The sequence below is a fragment of the Amphiprion ocellaris genome, chromosome 12, assembly GCF_022539595.1.
Source record: "Amphiprion ocellaris isolate individual 3 ecotype Okinawa chromosome 12, ASM2253959v1, whole genome shotgun sequence".
Lineage (NCBI taxonomy): Eukaryota > Metazoa > Chordata > Actinopteri > Pomacentridae > Amphiprion > Amphiprion ocellaris.
This window is the reverse complement of record NC_072777.1, coordinates 9523678-9541465: the sequence shown is the minus strand read 5'-3', so window position 1 is coordinate 9541465 and position 17788 is coordinate 9523678. Positions and strand designations below refer to the sequence as shown.

Sequence of the window (17788 nt, the reverse complement as noted above, 5' to 3'; positions counted from 1 at the left end):
CTTCCAGTCTCATCACCAGATTCAAAAGTCTATGTTTTGCATTAGAAAAGGAACATTCTGCCTTTTGACTAAGAAAATGGTCTATAGTGGATCAAACTGCTAAATGTTTTAGCTGAATTTGCCTATTTGGTGAAAATTGTACTTCAACATCTAATTTGCTGCTTATGTCTTCCAGTATAAACTGTGATAGTTGAGCATAAAAAAAGATCATCCTCACAAACTTGTTCTGTTTACTACAGAAGCAATGCAAGAGCGATACTCTTCTTTTTTTGTAGATGTTCTAGTGAGACCAAGACTCTGACAGAGAAAATGTAGTCAGTTCTTATGGCTTTGGTGAATGTAGACAAACTGCATAGTCACTTCTCTTTCTGGCTGATAACCCTCAAACATCTATAGAGACAAGGCTAAACATAACAATAAAACATTAACAGATCCTACAAATACACTGTAATCATCCTAAAGAAACATATCAAGATAACTGGAATCTGAACCTGTATTTCCTGAAGTATAAAGTTATTATTTCTGATTGTCCAACTTCTCTGCAAACAGAATGATGCAAATAAAAGAAAACTGATGCACTGAGCAGAATACTCAGAGTATGTTCAGGTTTCTAACAATCTTTGCCTGCATGTGTTCTTTGAGTAACAGACAGAACTCAGAGCAACAAATTGACAACTAATCACTGTTTTGATTGGATCTGGTCTCGTGATTTTTCACCTCAGAGGTGAATGTCGAGTTCAATAAGAAATTTAAATTCTATACCTGTTCTCCTCTTGTTCAGTGTTTAACAAGAAAGTGCAACAAAGAGGTTTCTAATCTGGCCGGCTGCTATCAGCCTGTTGCAGCGTCACAGCAGCCAAAGCATTCAGTCTGCAGAGAGGTGGAGGGATATCGCCTAATGACGTTATCTGTTCCAGATGTATTATATGCGGCTGCGTGGCTTTATGATGCCAGACCTCATTCATCTCTCATCTATTACCTGTCTGCTGTAATGGAAGGACGAATGAAAGGTGAATGAGGTGTCTGAGCCGCTGTCACTGTCTGCTTCCCAGTATACCCAGATGATGGTTAAATCAGAGTGATAACATGTCAACATTCTGGATGCCATGAGATCTCATCTCTGTCTTCACTGTTAGTTTGGATAACAGCTACTTTAAATTGTAACATGTCAGTGTCATCGCGAATACGGAGAGCCTGGAACATTTGATAGAGCTGAAGCTACAGATGGGGTACAAATTAAAGGAAAAACCTGAGCCACTGATGACTCTGTTATGGTCTGGGGGGTATTTTTCTAGCATGGTTTGGCTCTCCCCTTAGAGGGAGGAATCGCTGCAAATCAATCCAGGGTTGTTCTGAATAATCACCTTTATCATACAGTGAAACATTTCTATCCTGATTGGACTTTTCTGTCCCAGGATGACAATGGTTTGATGAAAATGATGTGAATCATACACTCTGGCCTTCACAGTCACCATATCTCAACCTAACTGAGCACCAATTGGAGATTTTGGAGCGTTATGTTAGACAGATCTACCACCATCATCAAAACACCAAATGGGAGGATATCTTCAGGAAGAATGGTGTTCAGTCCCTCCAGTAGAATTCAGAGACTTGAAAAACCAATGTCAAGGAGCCTTGAACATGATGGGCAGCACTGATTTAACCAAAGGAACTCTTTCGACATCTGTTTCATAAGGCAGTGATATGAGAGAGGTACAAGCCTATCCAAAATTCTAAATCAGGTTCCTGCATACTGTCTAACTTGCAAAGATACGTTTATTCGCACAAATAGTCTTCTTGACTATTTGCCTGATGGAAGTCCATCACCAAAATATATCTTTTCAAGTTAGACAGTTTGGGGGAATCTGAGTGTAACTTTTGGATCCGACATGATGGCCTAACATCTTACTAGAGACACTTGACAATACTTATGTTGTTTTTTTCCTTTAAATTGTCACCCATCTTTACATTCTAATAGCAATGAGCTTTGCAGACAGGTTAGAAGTGCAAAAACTAACAGGGAGTGGTCCACTGTTAGGGGTAGGATCTGTCTAGTTTTGCAAAAGAAAAAACACTCCAGTTAGCATAGCATTAACAATACACTGTAATATATACTCGTGTTTACATAGTTACTCCATACTTCTACCTGCTGAAAGCTCAGACGTCATATCCTCAGGTAAATATCTCAACAAACCTTAAGTCACAAACGTTTTGAATTTGCTACTGTTATATCAATAACAATCAGCTGAATGTTTCCTTCAGCATCAAAAAGGAAGCAGCATACAATTGTAGAGATGCATTGAGACACAGTAATGAGTTGTAGGTCACCTGCATTTTGGAGGCCCTCAGTACCCGACACACAGTCGTTGTCGTTCCTGTCATAAAAGACAGGACAATATTGCTACCAAATGAATGACTAGATGGTGCTCAGCATTAATCTCAATTCACCACCAGCTTCTGTCATTCTGACAGCTGCTATCCCTCTGCAATGTCACCTAAAGACATCTAAAATATGCAGAGAGAATCCAGATTGTTTCACTCTGATTCATTGAGACAAACAATTGCTATTATATTATTTATAATAAACTCATATGGAGCAGCAGAGAATCATCACATATCGGAGATTATCAATGTGACTAAATCTCTTTTTTTTAGCTTTTCAATATGCCTGTGACAAATGACCACTGCTCAATAAGTGCTCGTCTATTACAACCTGTGAAAAGGCCATCAATATAGATTGTCAGGGTAAAAATCCAATAATTGAACCACCATTTTCCAAATTAGCTCTTGGAAGCAGAGGATGATTTGCTGTTTGGCATTGTATGCAGAGTATCAAAAAGGTAGGACAGCACTGAGACCTAAGATAATGCAGATATTAAAGCTTTTTAAGGCTTTTGACGTAACCCTTGGAATACAGATCAGGTTAGAAATGTATTTTGCCATTAACATTATGCAGAACTGTCACATGGATTTTGTGTTGCTGCAGATCAAAAAGTTGTTTCTACTGGCTTCCACTAATAGAACTTCAAGTGAAAAATGTAGGGGGAAAAAACAGCAATTGGTCATTATGCTGCAGATCAGCTACAGTCCCCGGAGTAATTACAAAAACACTAAAAATTAAACAAGAAATGGTGCACTGCATATTGCAGTTTTATGACTTTTACACAGATTTGTGCAAATATCAGATGAGATGTGTGTTAAATGTTGTTCTGGGGGACCAACTGTTCCAGTGTTACTCTTGGCCATGTCTGCTGTGAAGATAATCTTTTTTATGGGGTATGTTATGCCTTCAGACACGTTATGCAGCTGAAGTGAATACACCCCTGTGCAATATCACTTAAATGTCAAATGATTCAAAAATTGGATCACCTGTCAATAATTGAATTACTTGCAAGTTGAACAAAAACTCACCTGCTCTACATTGAGAATCCCACATTTTTATAGAGATGCTTGTTATTCTTCATGTTTTCAGCTGTTGCTGGGAGGGTTGTGTTGCTGTATTTTCTCATTAAAATGCCCCAAAGGCGTACTATTGGATTCAAGTTAGGTAACATAGACCAGACCATAGTTTTCACCTCAGTCTTCTTGTGATTTTGGCAGTGGGAATAGGATGGTTATTATGCTGGAGTATTCTGCTTCTGCCAAACTCCTGCAGCCTGTGAGACATCTTGTCAGCCTGTATTTGGTATTTCCACCCACATTCACCTATAAAAGTCATCTCTGAACACTTTTAGCACTTATGCAGCCTCATTTAATTACACTCCCACCTCTGTGTGCTTAACTGTAAGGACTATGCATTCACTGTGGTAGTCCACAGGTTAATTTTATGCACTGTCCTTCACAATGTCTGAGCTGTCACAGAAACTCTAATATCTTTGATAACTCCTGTTTGAAGTTTGAAACAGCTACCCATCTGTTTTTCAGAGCTTGATTATGCAGTGCATCGTCTGTGGTGTCCTTTTAGGAGGACAATCACTGAAGTTCTGATTAGTGGCACTGTGGCTCATTCTGTATCTCCTCATTACTGCTACAACTGTGTTTCCAGATTTTCACTTGCTTGGTTTTTAATTTCCTCTTTCAGTTCTTTTCCACACCATGATGCACACATGCAGATTGACTCTGTAAGTCCCAAACTCAGAAAGTTCTGGTGTTCATTGGTCATTTTAAAACAGTGTCCATGCAGTTAGACTAAGTGAAAATCACAGCTGTACTCAGTTTTGGTTCAGGATTACTGTGTTGAATATGCACACGCATCTGCTGTTGTGTAGATGTTTTATAAAGCAAACAATTTCCATGTAGAAAAGAACAATTCAGGTCTGATAAATCAGACAAACTTTTTTGTGAGGCCCTTTATTTCTTTTTAGGTCTATTGTGCTGAACAGAGTCAACACTACAAAAAAATGTAATAAGTGCATTCTGCTTTTAGAACAACAAAAACATCCATCCAGCTCTCAGTCTGCTTTCAGTGAACAAACAGCAGCTGCAGGCTCTCTCACTCTGCTGTCGAGTACAGTGCATCATTTCCTCATGTGTTTGCCCTCCAGGCGACAGACAGAGAAACATTTAAACCACAGAGAGCACTTAAACACCCCATGACAGTCATCCAACAGGAGGCTTATTTGTTGCCCATGGCAACATCAAGATTGTGAGGATTTGCAACAGCTGCTTTGTAAAGTGCTCTGTGAATCAGACCACCAGCAGACCACCAACATGTAGGCTATGACGAATGTCTGATTGATGATTGAATTACAGCTTGGCTATTCTGATGGAGGTGAATCAGTCATTTGTCTTTGCTTTATTTGATACAAAAGTTGTTGATGCTGGAGTGTTACATAAAGCTTTGTTTAATATTGAGTGAGAAAAGCTGTGCAGAAAGTGTTAGAATTACAAGCTATAGGTAACGTCACTGACTGAATCAGTCGATGGCGTTACCAAAAGGCTTTCAAGGACATGTGATTTTTGTGTTTGAGTTTATGTCTTCCTGCTATCTTTGGTTGACCTCATATGGTCAAAGGGGATAGCCTGGACAGAGCTAAAGTGCTACAAGCAGTAACCACCACTGCTGAGTGTGAATGATTTGTTTAGTTCAGTTAAAATTCTCTTTTATTTGCCTCAAAAACATTTAAATATCAAAACTGCATTTGTTGCTGGAAACCAGTGAATTGTTCCCATTTAGGCTGAGTTGCTACCCAAAGTGAAAGAGTTATGGTATCTTGAGATCTTGCAAACAAATGGCAGAAAAATTGAGTGTGAGATAGACAGAGGGATTGGAGCAGCATCAGCAGCAATGTAGAAGATGTGCTGGACTGTTCTGGTGAAGAGACAGCTAAAGTGGATAGTGCAGCTCTTGATTTACTCGTCAATCTACGTTCTAACCCTCACCTATGGCCAGGACTTCCGGGTAGTGCCCAAAAGAATGAAGTAGAGGAGACGAGTGCCTGAAATGAGTTTCATCCCTATGGTGGTTTGGCTTAGCCTCAGAGATAGGGTCAGGAGCTCAGACGTCATGAGAAAGCTCAGAGTAGAGTCACATCAGGCCAAAAGGAAACAGCAGAAATGGTTCAGATCTGATCAAGATGTCTCCTGGGCTTTTGGAGACTTTATGGGTAAGTCCAATAGGAAGATACCGGGGTAGATCCAGAATTCACTGGAGGAATTATGTATCTCATGTGGCCTGGGAGTGTCATGGGATCCTCCAGGAGGAACTAAAATGCAAAGCTGGAAAGAGGCACATCCGGAATTCCCTGCTTACCTGCCAACTCCAGATAAGGGGAGGAGATGGATGGATGGATGGATGGATGGATGGATGGATAAACTGATGGATAAATGGATGGATAAATTGATGGATGAGACAGCATTATTGGATTTTTGGGTCATGTAAAGGCTGTACAGCTAACTAACTTCTGTCATATTGTCACCTTTAATAGTTATTACATTGCACACACACAGCTGCATTTTGTACAAAACCTGAGCATCCAAAATATCCCAGCATGACTTGACAATATTCCAACAAGCTTCTTGTCATGTCAGGGACGTTTGTCTTTGTCGGTCTCTAACTGCTCCATCGATGTTTCAGTGGGGTTTAGTTCAGGTGATTGTGGAGGACAGTCCATAACAGTCAGCTCTCCTTGGTCTTCTTTAGATTTCAAGTCAACACTTTGAGGTGTGTTTGGGCTCATTAACCTGCTGCAGGATGAATCCTTCTTCACAAACATGCTGCTTCTTCTTGGTCAGGTTAGAGTCGATTCACTGCAGGTGTCCAACTCCATCGTAGAAAATCCCTCCAGACTTGAATATTCCCAGCATCATGTTTCACTTTGACTGTAGTATCATTAGTTATTGTTATTGCCACTGAGTGGGATTTATCAGTTTATATGACTTTTTTATGCATCATCTGTTGTGAAAAGCTACTATTTCTTAGTCAACCCACAGCATTTGGCCTTGTTTCCAAACCTGAGAAGTGGTTAGGAGTGACTATTTGTCCTCTGAGACATTACTAGACAGACTTATTTTAACGTTTTTGTTTTGTTTTTTTGCTGTTTGGGGCTTGTGTTCTTTATTTAGCAAATTCTATATCTGTGATTAAGTTTCTTTTTTCCCCCTTAGTGAACAAAGCTAGAAGTATTGATCTTCTGTTGGTGTGGTCACTTTCAGACTAACTGATCGTGCTCTGAATACAACTGATTGCCATTTTTGCCAAGCTGTGCCACCATTACCTGAAATTAGGATTGATTTTTGATGTAACCTTAGACTTTTGGACCCTATTTTATAGAGTATTCCGTTTCAACAAATGGATTTTGGCTGTTTTGAGAATAATTTATTTGTAGATGCAGTTTTAGCAACATATGGAAGGTTCATCTGGACAGGTTAATTGCAATTATGGAGGTTCTTTGTGTTCTAATGTCAAGTATATGTGCAATGAAAGACCAAAAAATACAGCTTCTGTTTTAACTGACATTTTTGATATCACAGAGTACAGGTCATGCATGCGTGCATTATATTTATTTATTTTTTCATAACACACTGCGAATTGTTAGTATCTCCTCTCTGTGTAGGCCTGTGTTTGTTCCACGGCACAGAAGAATAATGATTGTTTGGACTGACTTAATGGGTTTAATGGTGTAGCAGTGATGTGTGTGTTTGTCGGGAATTCTAATGGCTTTCAGGGAACCTCATTTAATGCAGCTGATGAAGGAAATAAGAGCCTGAATGAAAATGCAAGCCGTTTCAAGTTCTCAAGGTGACAACAGCACTGACGGTCCTTCTCAAACAAGTCAGGAACTTTGTCAACAGACAGTATCAAATATGGATTACATGTCAGGTGTTTTCTTAGCAGACAGATGGTCAACAGGATTGTCCCGAACTGATAATGTGCCATCTGGGTACACAGAAAACATGAACTCCATTCGAAGAAAGCCAAAATTGTTAACAACCTGTTGATAAATAAATAAAACACACGTCGTTCCTAAAGATGTTGAATCAGTGTTTATGCTCATCTGTCTATTACACTCACAGATTACTATAGAAATAGAAATCAATGTGCTTTATAGCGATTATATTCAACATTTCAAGACTTTTTGTAAACTCAAGAACTTGAAAAGTGGTCTATTATGGGCTGGCTGCACTGTTTGCCGGTACCAGGACTGTAGTAGCTAATGTATGGTGCGTAGCCCTGGAGCTCACTTGCACAAAGCAGTTTAATTTATGCAAATACAGTGCGGGGAGTGGTGTCCGATGCATCGCAAAACTTTCGTTAAATGTCCAAACTAGCCGCTGTTGGACTAAAAGGAGGACAGATTCAGGAGCTTATTTCTTGCCTCAGATGCTTTCAGAAATGCTTTTGCTGAACAGTTTGCTTCCATAAGTTTGCGACCGAGCCACCATGTTGGTGGGCTGTTTCTGCGTTGATTCACTCAGTCCGTTCTGTGTATCTTCTTCGCAGCTAGCAAACAGACTTTAGGTTCATTACCGCCACCTACTGGGCTGGAGGGTTCATCAGTGTTACTGGTGTGTCTTAAATTAGGGAACTGAGAAAGGTGCAATTAAATGCATTATTTTTTTTTACATGTTATTTTTTCTGTAATTAATCTTATTTAACACATTGAATTCCCAGCCCTAGAAAAAACACACAACATATTGCTTCCACACGCCTCATAGAATGACACGTATGAGCATTTTCTGTGCATTTGTCTGTGCCACAAATGTTACTGATAAATATCAGAAATATGTCTCATGAGGTGAAGATGCTGTAGTGAAGGTCTGGTCAAGTTTAAGCACTAAAGGATGTTGTTTAGTTAAAATAATTACTAAGTTAAGGTTACAAAAACAGGTCTGAAACGTGTGTTGTCACGGTGAAAAGAAGAATTAAGTTCGAAGATATGGTTTTAAAAGCAACCTTCTCTGCACTGCACCTTGGTAAAGTTCTGTGTTTTGTTGACCCATCCATCCACCCTCACCATTTTATATTGCAGAAAACTGCTTTCTCCTTTAATACTGATGACTTATCACTACTATCACTGAGGATCTTTGGGCTTGTTCATAATGCAGGAAAAGCAGATTTCTTCTTGCTTCTCAAATCAGATTTTTAGCAATGTCAAGCCACACTGTAATTTACAAGTAATCATATTATATTCGTGTGTTCGGACGACAACAACCTAACTGCATAGACTGCTGCTGTAACAGTGCAGCTTCCAGCTTTGTCTGTCTGTCTGTGTTTCCAGTGTCTGTCCACAGACTTGTTCTTCATGATGTAGTCTGAAGGGCTCTATAAGCAGCAGTGTGGATTCTGCTCAGCACCTCCATCACTATAGATTTCATGTTGTCTTTGTTTACCATGTTACTAGTGATGTAAAAGACACTTTGAAACCCAGTGACCACATCTGAGTGACCAGAGCATCAAGGCAGAGTCGTATCAGTAAAAATTAAATTGGATCACATTTTAAACCTCCTCTAAATGTGCTTTGGACACAATTTGCAAACATCATCTAATTTCATGTGTTTCTTTCTTTCTTTCTTCTTGCTTTTAAGATGTTCTGACATCAATCTGGATACAGTGTGAATGTGCAGAAAAACTGATTTTAGCTGACAGTCAGAAAAATGCCAAATATTGCTGGTCATCTCCTGACATGACTGCTGATCTTTTTGGGGACAGACGTTCTCTGAGGATGGTTTGGATGTACTTTCTGCGAATCTCCTCAGGCTTTGTTCAGATTGAAACAAACACAGTGTCATTGGTGTCACTGAGTTCAGTCAGTGTGTTTACTTGCACTGAAGTAATCAGGTTGTAGTCGTCTCTCTGTACCTTTCTGTCAAAAAACACAACCAGGTTTAATATGGCTGTATGTGCATGACTGGAAGCATGCTGCAGAGAGCTAACAGTTGCAGAGTGGTTCACTGGAAATAAAGGCAATTATGTAAAGCAATGAATCTTTATATTTAAAATCATAAAGCTTTAATACACACATCTACAGAAGATAAAAGTCATTTTATTCCACTTATACAGGTAAATTAGTCTATTTTCACCACTGGACACTTGTCTGTGTCCTCTAACTGAGTTGGTTACTGATCTGTTTGCGTTTATATGCAGATTTCCAGGAGCCAATGGAGCTGTCCCAAGATGAACCAATGGATAAGGTTTAGGATGAGTGGATCTGTATTGGTTAAACTATCACTTATCAGAAACTGAACTTACCTGTACAGTACATTGGAGTCCTTTGCTAAATGCATGTAGGGAATCTGGGTTACTGATACAGATGTGTGTTGCCCTGAGTCTTATGACCACAAGAGGGACAGTTTTTATCTTTTTGGTTGCTTTTGGTGATCCCCTTTTCTAATTGCCACAACTGAACCAGAAATTTCCAAGAATTTTTCACTTTGGATGCTCTGTTAGTTTTTCTCTGGCACCACCCACTGGTCAGGTTGTCAAGTTTTTACACAAGATGTCAGAAACTTCAGATTTACCTCATTCTCTGGCTTTTTCCCAACCTAATTCAGTTAGACCTACTCCAGTGATTCATTGTTGATTAGAATCAGATGAGCCTCAATCATTGAGGCTCAATGTGCCACATTCATTCAGTTTAAACCACATTATCATAGATAAAAGTTGCAGGGCATATTGTTATTTTTCACGTGTCCCAAACCATCCTCCATAATAGAGCGGATTTTGATCACATTAGTCTGGATGTTCAGTATTTTGTTATATTAACTTCTTTTGTTAATGTTGTTATACTTTAATAGTTTTGTTAATTTGCCCGGTTTAGTCTGAATTTGAATTTCACTGAGTGAGCTTCATAAGTGAGTTAATTGTGCACGTGTGATTCAAAGTTGATGGTTTTCTTGTAAATTTGTTTCTTTAACTGATTTTTGGATGCCAGATTCTGACAATTCGCCTTCATAAAGGCTTTGTACGACTTAATTAATGACCTGAGTGTTGATAATTTATTTGCAAAAGCATTATAGATCATTTATAAGCCATTAACCAGGAGCAAACTAGACTCTGAGAAATCCTCCAGCATCACACTTGCAGACAAAAAAAGAAGTAAATAAAAAGACAGAACAACACAAAATTACATTAGTACTAAAAGTGTTTGTGTTGAATGTCCTTTATAATAATGTTTTGGTGTCAAAATGTCCAAAATTCCAAAAGCATTGTTATTATCTAAAAGTACAAGGGCCTGCTAGAGACCTCTGGTATTAATAGGACTGTTTTTTTTTTTAAACACTAAGAGTAAAGTGAGGATGCCGTCTCCGTCAATTGACTTCATACAAAGTGCAGTAAAGAGACAAATCTAAGTTTAATCAGGAGTCTATTTTGTGTGAGCACTCTTTGCCTTTTAAACAGCTCAAGCTGTCCTTGCACTTGAACACAGTTTTACAAAGCACCTGGCAGTAGGTTGTTCCATCTTAGAGACTTTGTTGCAGTCTGTCTCTTCATGTAAATCCACACTGACTCCAAGATGCTGAGATCAGGCCTCTGTGGGGTCAGAACGTCTGCTGCAGGACTTCTTGTTCTTCCTGTGGCTTCATAACAACGGAGTTATGCCATAGTTACTGCAGAAATATAATTTTTTGTGATGGGTGTTAAGCTGGAAAAATCTTTGCTTCCAGCAAATGCTGCACATTTAAAGCCTGAATGAAAAGAGAAGGATTAAGCCTTTTGAGCTGAGAGGAAATCTTTTGTACAGATGCCCAGTAATTAGCCACGTCCCTTTTAAGCAGCCTGCTGCTCTGAGCTTCTCCTTTCGCTTCCACTTAATATTAATTTTGTGTCCGTCCTGCACAGTGATAAATTACTGTAAAAAAACAGCCATGGAAATTGACAGTATAAAGGTAAAAGTAATAGACGTTTCTTGGACTTCCTCCTTTGTTCTGTGTGTCCAGATCCCGGTGATGACGGGCGCCTTCATGGACTCGTCTCCCAACGACGACTACAGCACCGACCACTCCCTGTTCAACTCGTCCGCCAGCGTCCACGCCGCCTCCATGGCCGCTCACAGCCCACCTGAGGAGAACCAGTCCATGTCCCGGGACGCCATTTGGCTCTGGATCGCCATCACTGCCACCATCGGGAACATCGTGGTGGTGGGCGTCGTGTACGCGTTCACGTTCTGAGGGGAACCTGGACGACTGACACCATGTGGATATCATTTATGACTGGCTATAGACAGTGGCTCTCTGCTGAGTGGGTGACTCATCAAATGTAATTTTGTCTAGTCACTAAAGAAACATCAGCAAAATTACCCAGCAGTCATCAGTCGCAAAGCACTCAAACTCATAATGAACTCCAGCCAGCGAAGCGTGGAAGAGTGAAGGGAGAAAGTATATATTTTGCACAAAACATGTTCTTATTGGGGGAGTAGAGGTGGTAATAGCAGATATAATGTTAAAAAAAATGTCTTTCTGTCTTTTTTATGTGCTTTGAGGTAGGATTATTTCATCTTTAATGGCCTGTATATGCCTGAGTAAAGTGTTTGCTTACAGTGTACCACTTCCTGCACAGTGTATGCATATCAGTTCTGGAGAAGCAGGTTGAAACTGTGAGGAGGCTCTGTAACTCTTCAGAGAAACAATGTGATCCTCTAGGAAACACCAGGGTAGTGTGTATGCGTGATACTATTTTGTTACATTACAAAGTTTGACGATTTCACTTTTCAAACCCCCCCCCCCAGAAATTTGTAAATGTGTTATTAGTTTGTGCAAACAGTGCTTGAGAAATGCTTTTTGTGAAACTAACTCCTCTATCTTATTTGTTAATGTGCACAACAATGTGTAAATATGTATAATTTAATACTTGACCGGAGTGAAAGCTCTTATTGTGTTGGATGGACGGGTGGATAAGATAGTGATTATGAGAGAAACAAACTGAACACTCCTCCCTTTTGAATATCTTGTATTAATATACCTTCTGTTTAATCTGATCTCTCTTTTAAAAACCATACTTACTAACTAGTTTTTGCATTCCAGCTCTGCTAACATCACTTTTCTCAGTGCAGGGTGCAGAGCAGTAGACAAGCCACAGTTACAGTGCAGTATCAGAGTTAACAAGAAAAACACTCAGAGAGCAGTACTCTGCCAAGGCTGTTCAATCCCCCATATGGCATTGTCAGAAATTCTGCATAATTTTGTGAAAATGCAGCATTTGTTTATTAGTTATTGATGATCAGAAATCACTTCAACATAAAATGTGGCCATTTAATATACATATGTACCCACAAACGAAATGACGTTGCGCTGAGCACAGGCGTGTGTTATGCATGTGTACGTTACATACAGATACCGAAACACGTGACCTAAATATGTAGCGGGCGGTAGGAATTGATGGGATTCGGAAACATCCCCACAATGTAGTCAATTGTTCCATGTGTCATTTCCGACAGATAAGTCCCGATAAGTCCGCAGTTGTGGATTTGTAGTAGGATCGCAATCATGTGATCGTCAGCAGGCAGCTGACGTAGCGTTCACTTGTTGTCATAGTTACAGTGATGCCTTGCCGGCCGCTATCTCGCAATGGGAGATCCTTAACAAATCCATGGATCCAAACTTTAAGCCACATCACTGCCAAAATCTAATGAGGTGGTCCTTGTGTCATTTCTGACTTTCCCTGAAAATTTGATCCAAATCCGTTAGTTCTTTTTTGAGTAATGTTGTGCACAGACAGATGCACGTACGCCGATCGTCACATAACTCCTTGGTGAAGTAATGATGAAATTATATTTGGAATATTGCATAATGAAATAGCATTGTGAAACCCACAGTTGTATAACACTGTATAAAAAGTCGACAGCGTTGCTTATTTCTAAACCTTTGTCACTAGCCTGTAAGCCTTACCTGAGGGCAAACAAAACCCTGAGGGAAGGCATGAAGCAACAGCTAAATGTTGCCGTGGTTCTTTAAGTTGTTTATTTCTATGCTATCATGTTTGTGTAAATTGTTGTAAATGCACAGAGATACCTGTATAGATTAAAGGCATTTAAAGACTCTTACATAGCTTTGGGGCTTCACAGCTCATGTAGATTAATTACGTTTGCAAATGATTTAGATGCAACTGTGTGATTAAAAAAACCCTTATTAATTACATGGCTTGTTCTTGCCAATTAAAAAAACGATTACTTTTGACTTGTCATGTCATTATCAGGGTTTTAAATGAAGACACGACACCTGGCCTGGACATATTATGTGTTCTAATGGGAGATTACTTCCGCAGCGTTTCACAAACCTCCAAACAACAATAAATCAAAGTGTAAAACAAAGACTAAAGGTGGAGTCTGTGAGAGATTGTTCATGAATAACTTGTGCCAGGTTTACCTTCGATCTCGATGCTACTGTCCTCCTTCCCTCACAATGCACAGGACACAATTGTGCAATAGTTGGTTTGTTTCTTGTTTTTTCAGTGCACACACAAATTGACCAGCTATGAGAAGATAATCACTAAATTTGACATAAGAATCACTCATCCTTTTTTTGAAAATAGGTTTTGAATACCCAAATATACTTTCACAACACACACGTTTCACCAAAAAACGCCCAACTGTTCCATTAAGTTGGAAAAAGAATGTGTTAAAACCACCCTGAACAGATAATGTGATCCATCCCAGCACCATAATTATTAATAATCAATCACTGCCGTTACATGCCTCCTTGAAAGTCAATGTTGGGCTGATCTATGACTGTCCTACCAGTTTTCAAATCAAGAGTTTAAATTAAAAGTTCTTTCAGAGAACTTTGTCAGCCCCCTGCATCTTCTGCATCTAGAAGATAACTGTGTTAACTGTTCTTTTTGTTTTATGGCTGGGACCTGTCTCTAGACGACAGCTTTAAGATTGTAGTGTTCTTTTCTTTGTTGAGAGCTTTCAGGATTGACCCACTATCTTTACGGACTCAAATTCAGCTTCCATCCTGACTCCACACACGCTGTATTTAATCTCCTGTCCCTGATAATCACACTAATTAGGTTTTCCCGTCAAACAGCAGCCATCATGTTTGTTTGGATATTTTAAAGGTCAAAACATACATTATGTCCAAATTCTAATGCTGACATTGTGGGTTTTATTTGTCTACGCTGTGACTGGTTTCCTCCATTCCCCTTTGAAATGTTGTCTAAGTACAAGCATAGCTATGATAATGAAAAGAGCCTGGATGGGATCCTCAGCCTGGCCTTTCAATAATCTCTGTGCCCACTCCGCTCGATGGCAGCAGCCAAATTGTTTTCCGAGCTGAATAAGCTGGAATGAGCTCTGGCTGTGAAATTTGCCTGTTGCCATGGCGATGCATGCATCCTCACGCTCCCACAGCAGAACACCTGCTTCATGTCTCCCAGCCCACCTGGCTGCTGCAACGCATGGCCACAAACACACTCAGGTAGTGTCACCACCACACACACACGCACACACACACACAGCCACCGACACACACATCCGACATGCACACCACTGTGTTACCTGATGCAGGAAAACTAAACAGTGACATGGAGAGCTTTGGGTGAGATACCAGGAAGTGTAATGAGTTAAGCTAGCAGTTATTACTAGCTGCATTAACATTGTTTTGTGTGTTTCGTGTGTCTTAAAATCTTGAATGTATCAAATTAAAGCTGTGAGAATATAAACACTTACCACCACAGTACTCCAGCCCCTCCACAGTTAGATGGCCTCACAGTTTTACAGGACAGTCAGGATTTTGTTCAATGATCAGCAGAAAAAGAGGAACAAAAAGTCCTTGTGCTAAAAATTCGTACCATCCTGCCACTTCACTGCCCACTGCTTGCAAAGTGAACCATTCAGAAAGAGCAGCTTCCTCACATTCCACCTGGTTTATTTACTTTCTAGAGCTGCTTCTATTAACTCTAAAATGTCTCAATCACAAGCAAAACAAATAAAATGTTCTGCTGTTGGCTGCAAGAGTGAACACAAGTCTTCATGCACACCGAGCACCTGAAGAACTGAAGATCCAGTTTATTTTTAAAAGCAATGTCACAGCAATAATAGGCTACTACTATAGTGTTAGCATGTTGCATGGCTAACATTATCATTAGCTTTAATCATATGCCAACATGCACAGTTTTGGGAAAATTGTAATGTTCAAAGATGGTGGAAACTGTAAAACAGATATGAAAATAATAAACAAGGGCTGAATGGTTTACAGTGTTTTCATGGTACCGGTCGTTCTTCAGTGCCACCTAAACAAATGGCGCTTTTCCACTAGCACCTACTCGGCTCGACTCGGCAGGCCTTGGTTTAGGTCATTTTCCATTACAATTGAGCACCACTTCATCATGAGTGGAGTCATCATAGCACAGCGGTCTGGAAGTCCCTTATGTCATTTGTGTGCGACACAAACACAGCACAACAATGGAGGACATAGAGGCGATGGTACACCTGCTGCTCAGTCTATGGCTTTTTGTCAGATTCAAAGTAAAAGAAGAGAGTCTTTTGCGTACCGTCGCTGTTGCCAGTTTTTCAAAAAAATGGCAGATCTGGTTTTTGTGAAGGAGCTCTCGTGTGTCGTCACTCCCTGTCCAATCAGTGGCCTGCACTCTGTAGACGTCACATTATTGGCTTGACTCAGCTCGCTTGGAACCCCGGCCGAGTAGGTACTATAATAGTACCTGGTACCAGGTACTACATCCTAATGGAAAACCTCACAAACCAAGTCGAGTCGAGCCGAGTCGAGCTGAGTAGGTGTTATTGGAAAAGCGCCAAGAGTCAGTGAAACACAGTCCAGTTACACTACATTTCTAATCTGCGCTCAACATGTTTAAACAACTGACTTTGTAACTGCAACATTGTCTGAAAAACTTACAATATACATGAGTTAGAAACAAGAGCAGTGCTGTGATTTCGTACATAGAACGTACCATTAGAGCGTACACAGGATACCTGGAGAGTTTAGGAGTTTCTACTGCGTTTGGGCACTGTCGATTGAAAGCATGTGCAAATCAAAGCACCTCCAAAATTTGGCAGCGACTACTTCATTTACAACTCTTTTAATCATGAATTATTAAGGTGTGTATATTGGACAATCTCCTCTTACAACCTCTCCTCAACACAAGCCTTTGTGTTAAGCATCATCTCTTTTGCTGGTACATGTGCGCGCAGAAGTAGGTAACAAGATTCCCGTCATACATGTCCTTGCAGACATATGGATGCAGGCTCTGTTGCATACTTTGAAGGTTACATCTACATATTTCATGTAAACACATTACTGCCAAGCATGCACACCATTTCCCTTGTAGTATAATCACTGCATGAACAGATATTTTGGCTGTACAAGGAGACTCTCACAGACTTGAGACGACAAAGTTTACATCATGCAGAGCTTTGTGTGCTAGTGGATTTTAAAAGTACTACATTGGCCTTACAGGGCTTCTAATATGATTATCATTTGTTTCCACCAACCACTTTGTGAAAATAGCTCTCCTTTCCCTGCGTGGATATCATGTTTGAGCTTAATGACTAGTCTCAACACAGAGATTCCTTCAGACACTCTGGTAGATTTTATTAATTCTCTTTCTTTAGACACAGCCCAGACAGTGTCCTCCTCCTTATCTGGCCTACTCCAGTCCCCAGACAGCAGCAGATAGTCATTCTGCATTAGATGTAATGTCGGGTCAGAGAGGCTAATGAAATGTCACCAGATCTTGGTGCATCTGTGCGACGTGGCCCAGCAGGAGCCTGGAGGTCACAGACAGTGTGGTAATACACTCTGTGATTCTGAGCCTGCCTGTCACAACCATAGGAGGATGTCAGACAGCATAGTGTCCTTTTAGAGAAACACAACACGCAGCTGGACATAACTGCACGTTATCACACGTTTGCGTTATCAGACGGGTCAGCTGGGACCTGACGAGTTGGTTTCTAAGTGGGAAATGGACAACACATAGAGACTAATGCAGTGCAGATGAGAGTTACAGAGATAGTTTTTTTTAACTTTGATTGAGGTAGAAGCCCGATTCATTAATGTTACATTTGTCATTCCTCTGTAATTTTCATTTCATCAATACTTTCTGATATTTAAGCCCTTGAACTCTGGGTTCTGATATCACCAGTGACTAAAGACTCTGGACACAGTCTCAGTCTCTTGTCCAGCCTGCTTTGCTACTACCAGATGTGATGTCCCACTGAAACCAATCCAGATTGACAATCCAGAGAGTCCTGACTTCAGACTCCACATGATATAGATATTCTGTTTGACTATTTACATATTCATAACCTCAACAAACCACACTCCTCTGCAGATCAACTCTAGATAGAATGTATCTGCTAATAATTTGGTGGCAGCTTGCTCCTCCTTACAT

General features: G+C 40.1%; 1 protein-coding gene across 1 annotated transcript in view; it reads left to right on the top strand.

Moving 5' to 3' along the window:
* The window catches only part of LOC111574976 (uncharacterized protein C14orf132-like), a 30700-nt gene extending 16952 nt beyond the window's left edge, over window positions 1-13748 (top strand). The window contains exon 2 of the mRNA XM_023279845.3: window positions 11380-13748. Coding sequence (XP_023135613.1) covers window positions 11380-11610 — 231 coding nt within the window. The 3' untranslated portion in view covers window positions 11611-13748. The remainder of the gene's footprint in view (window positions 1-11379) is intronic.
* The last annotated feature ends 4040 nt before the right edge of the window (window positions 13749-17788 follow it).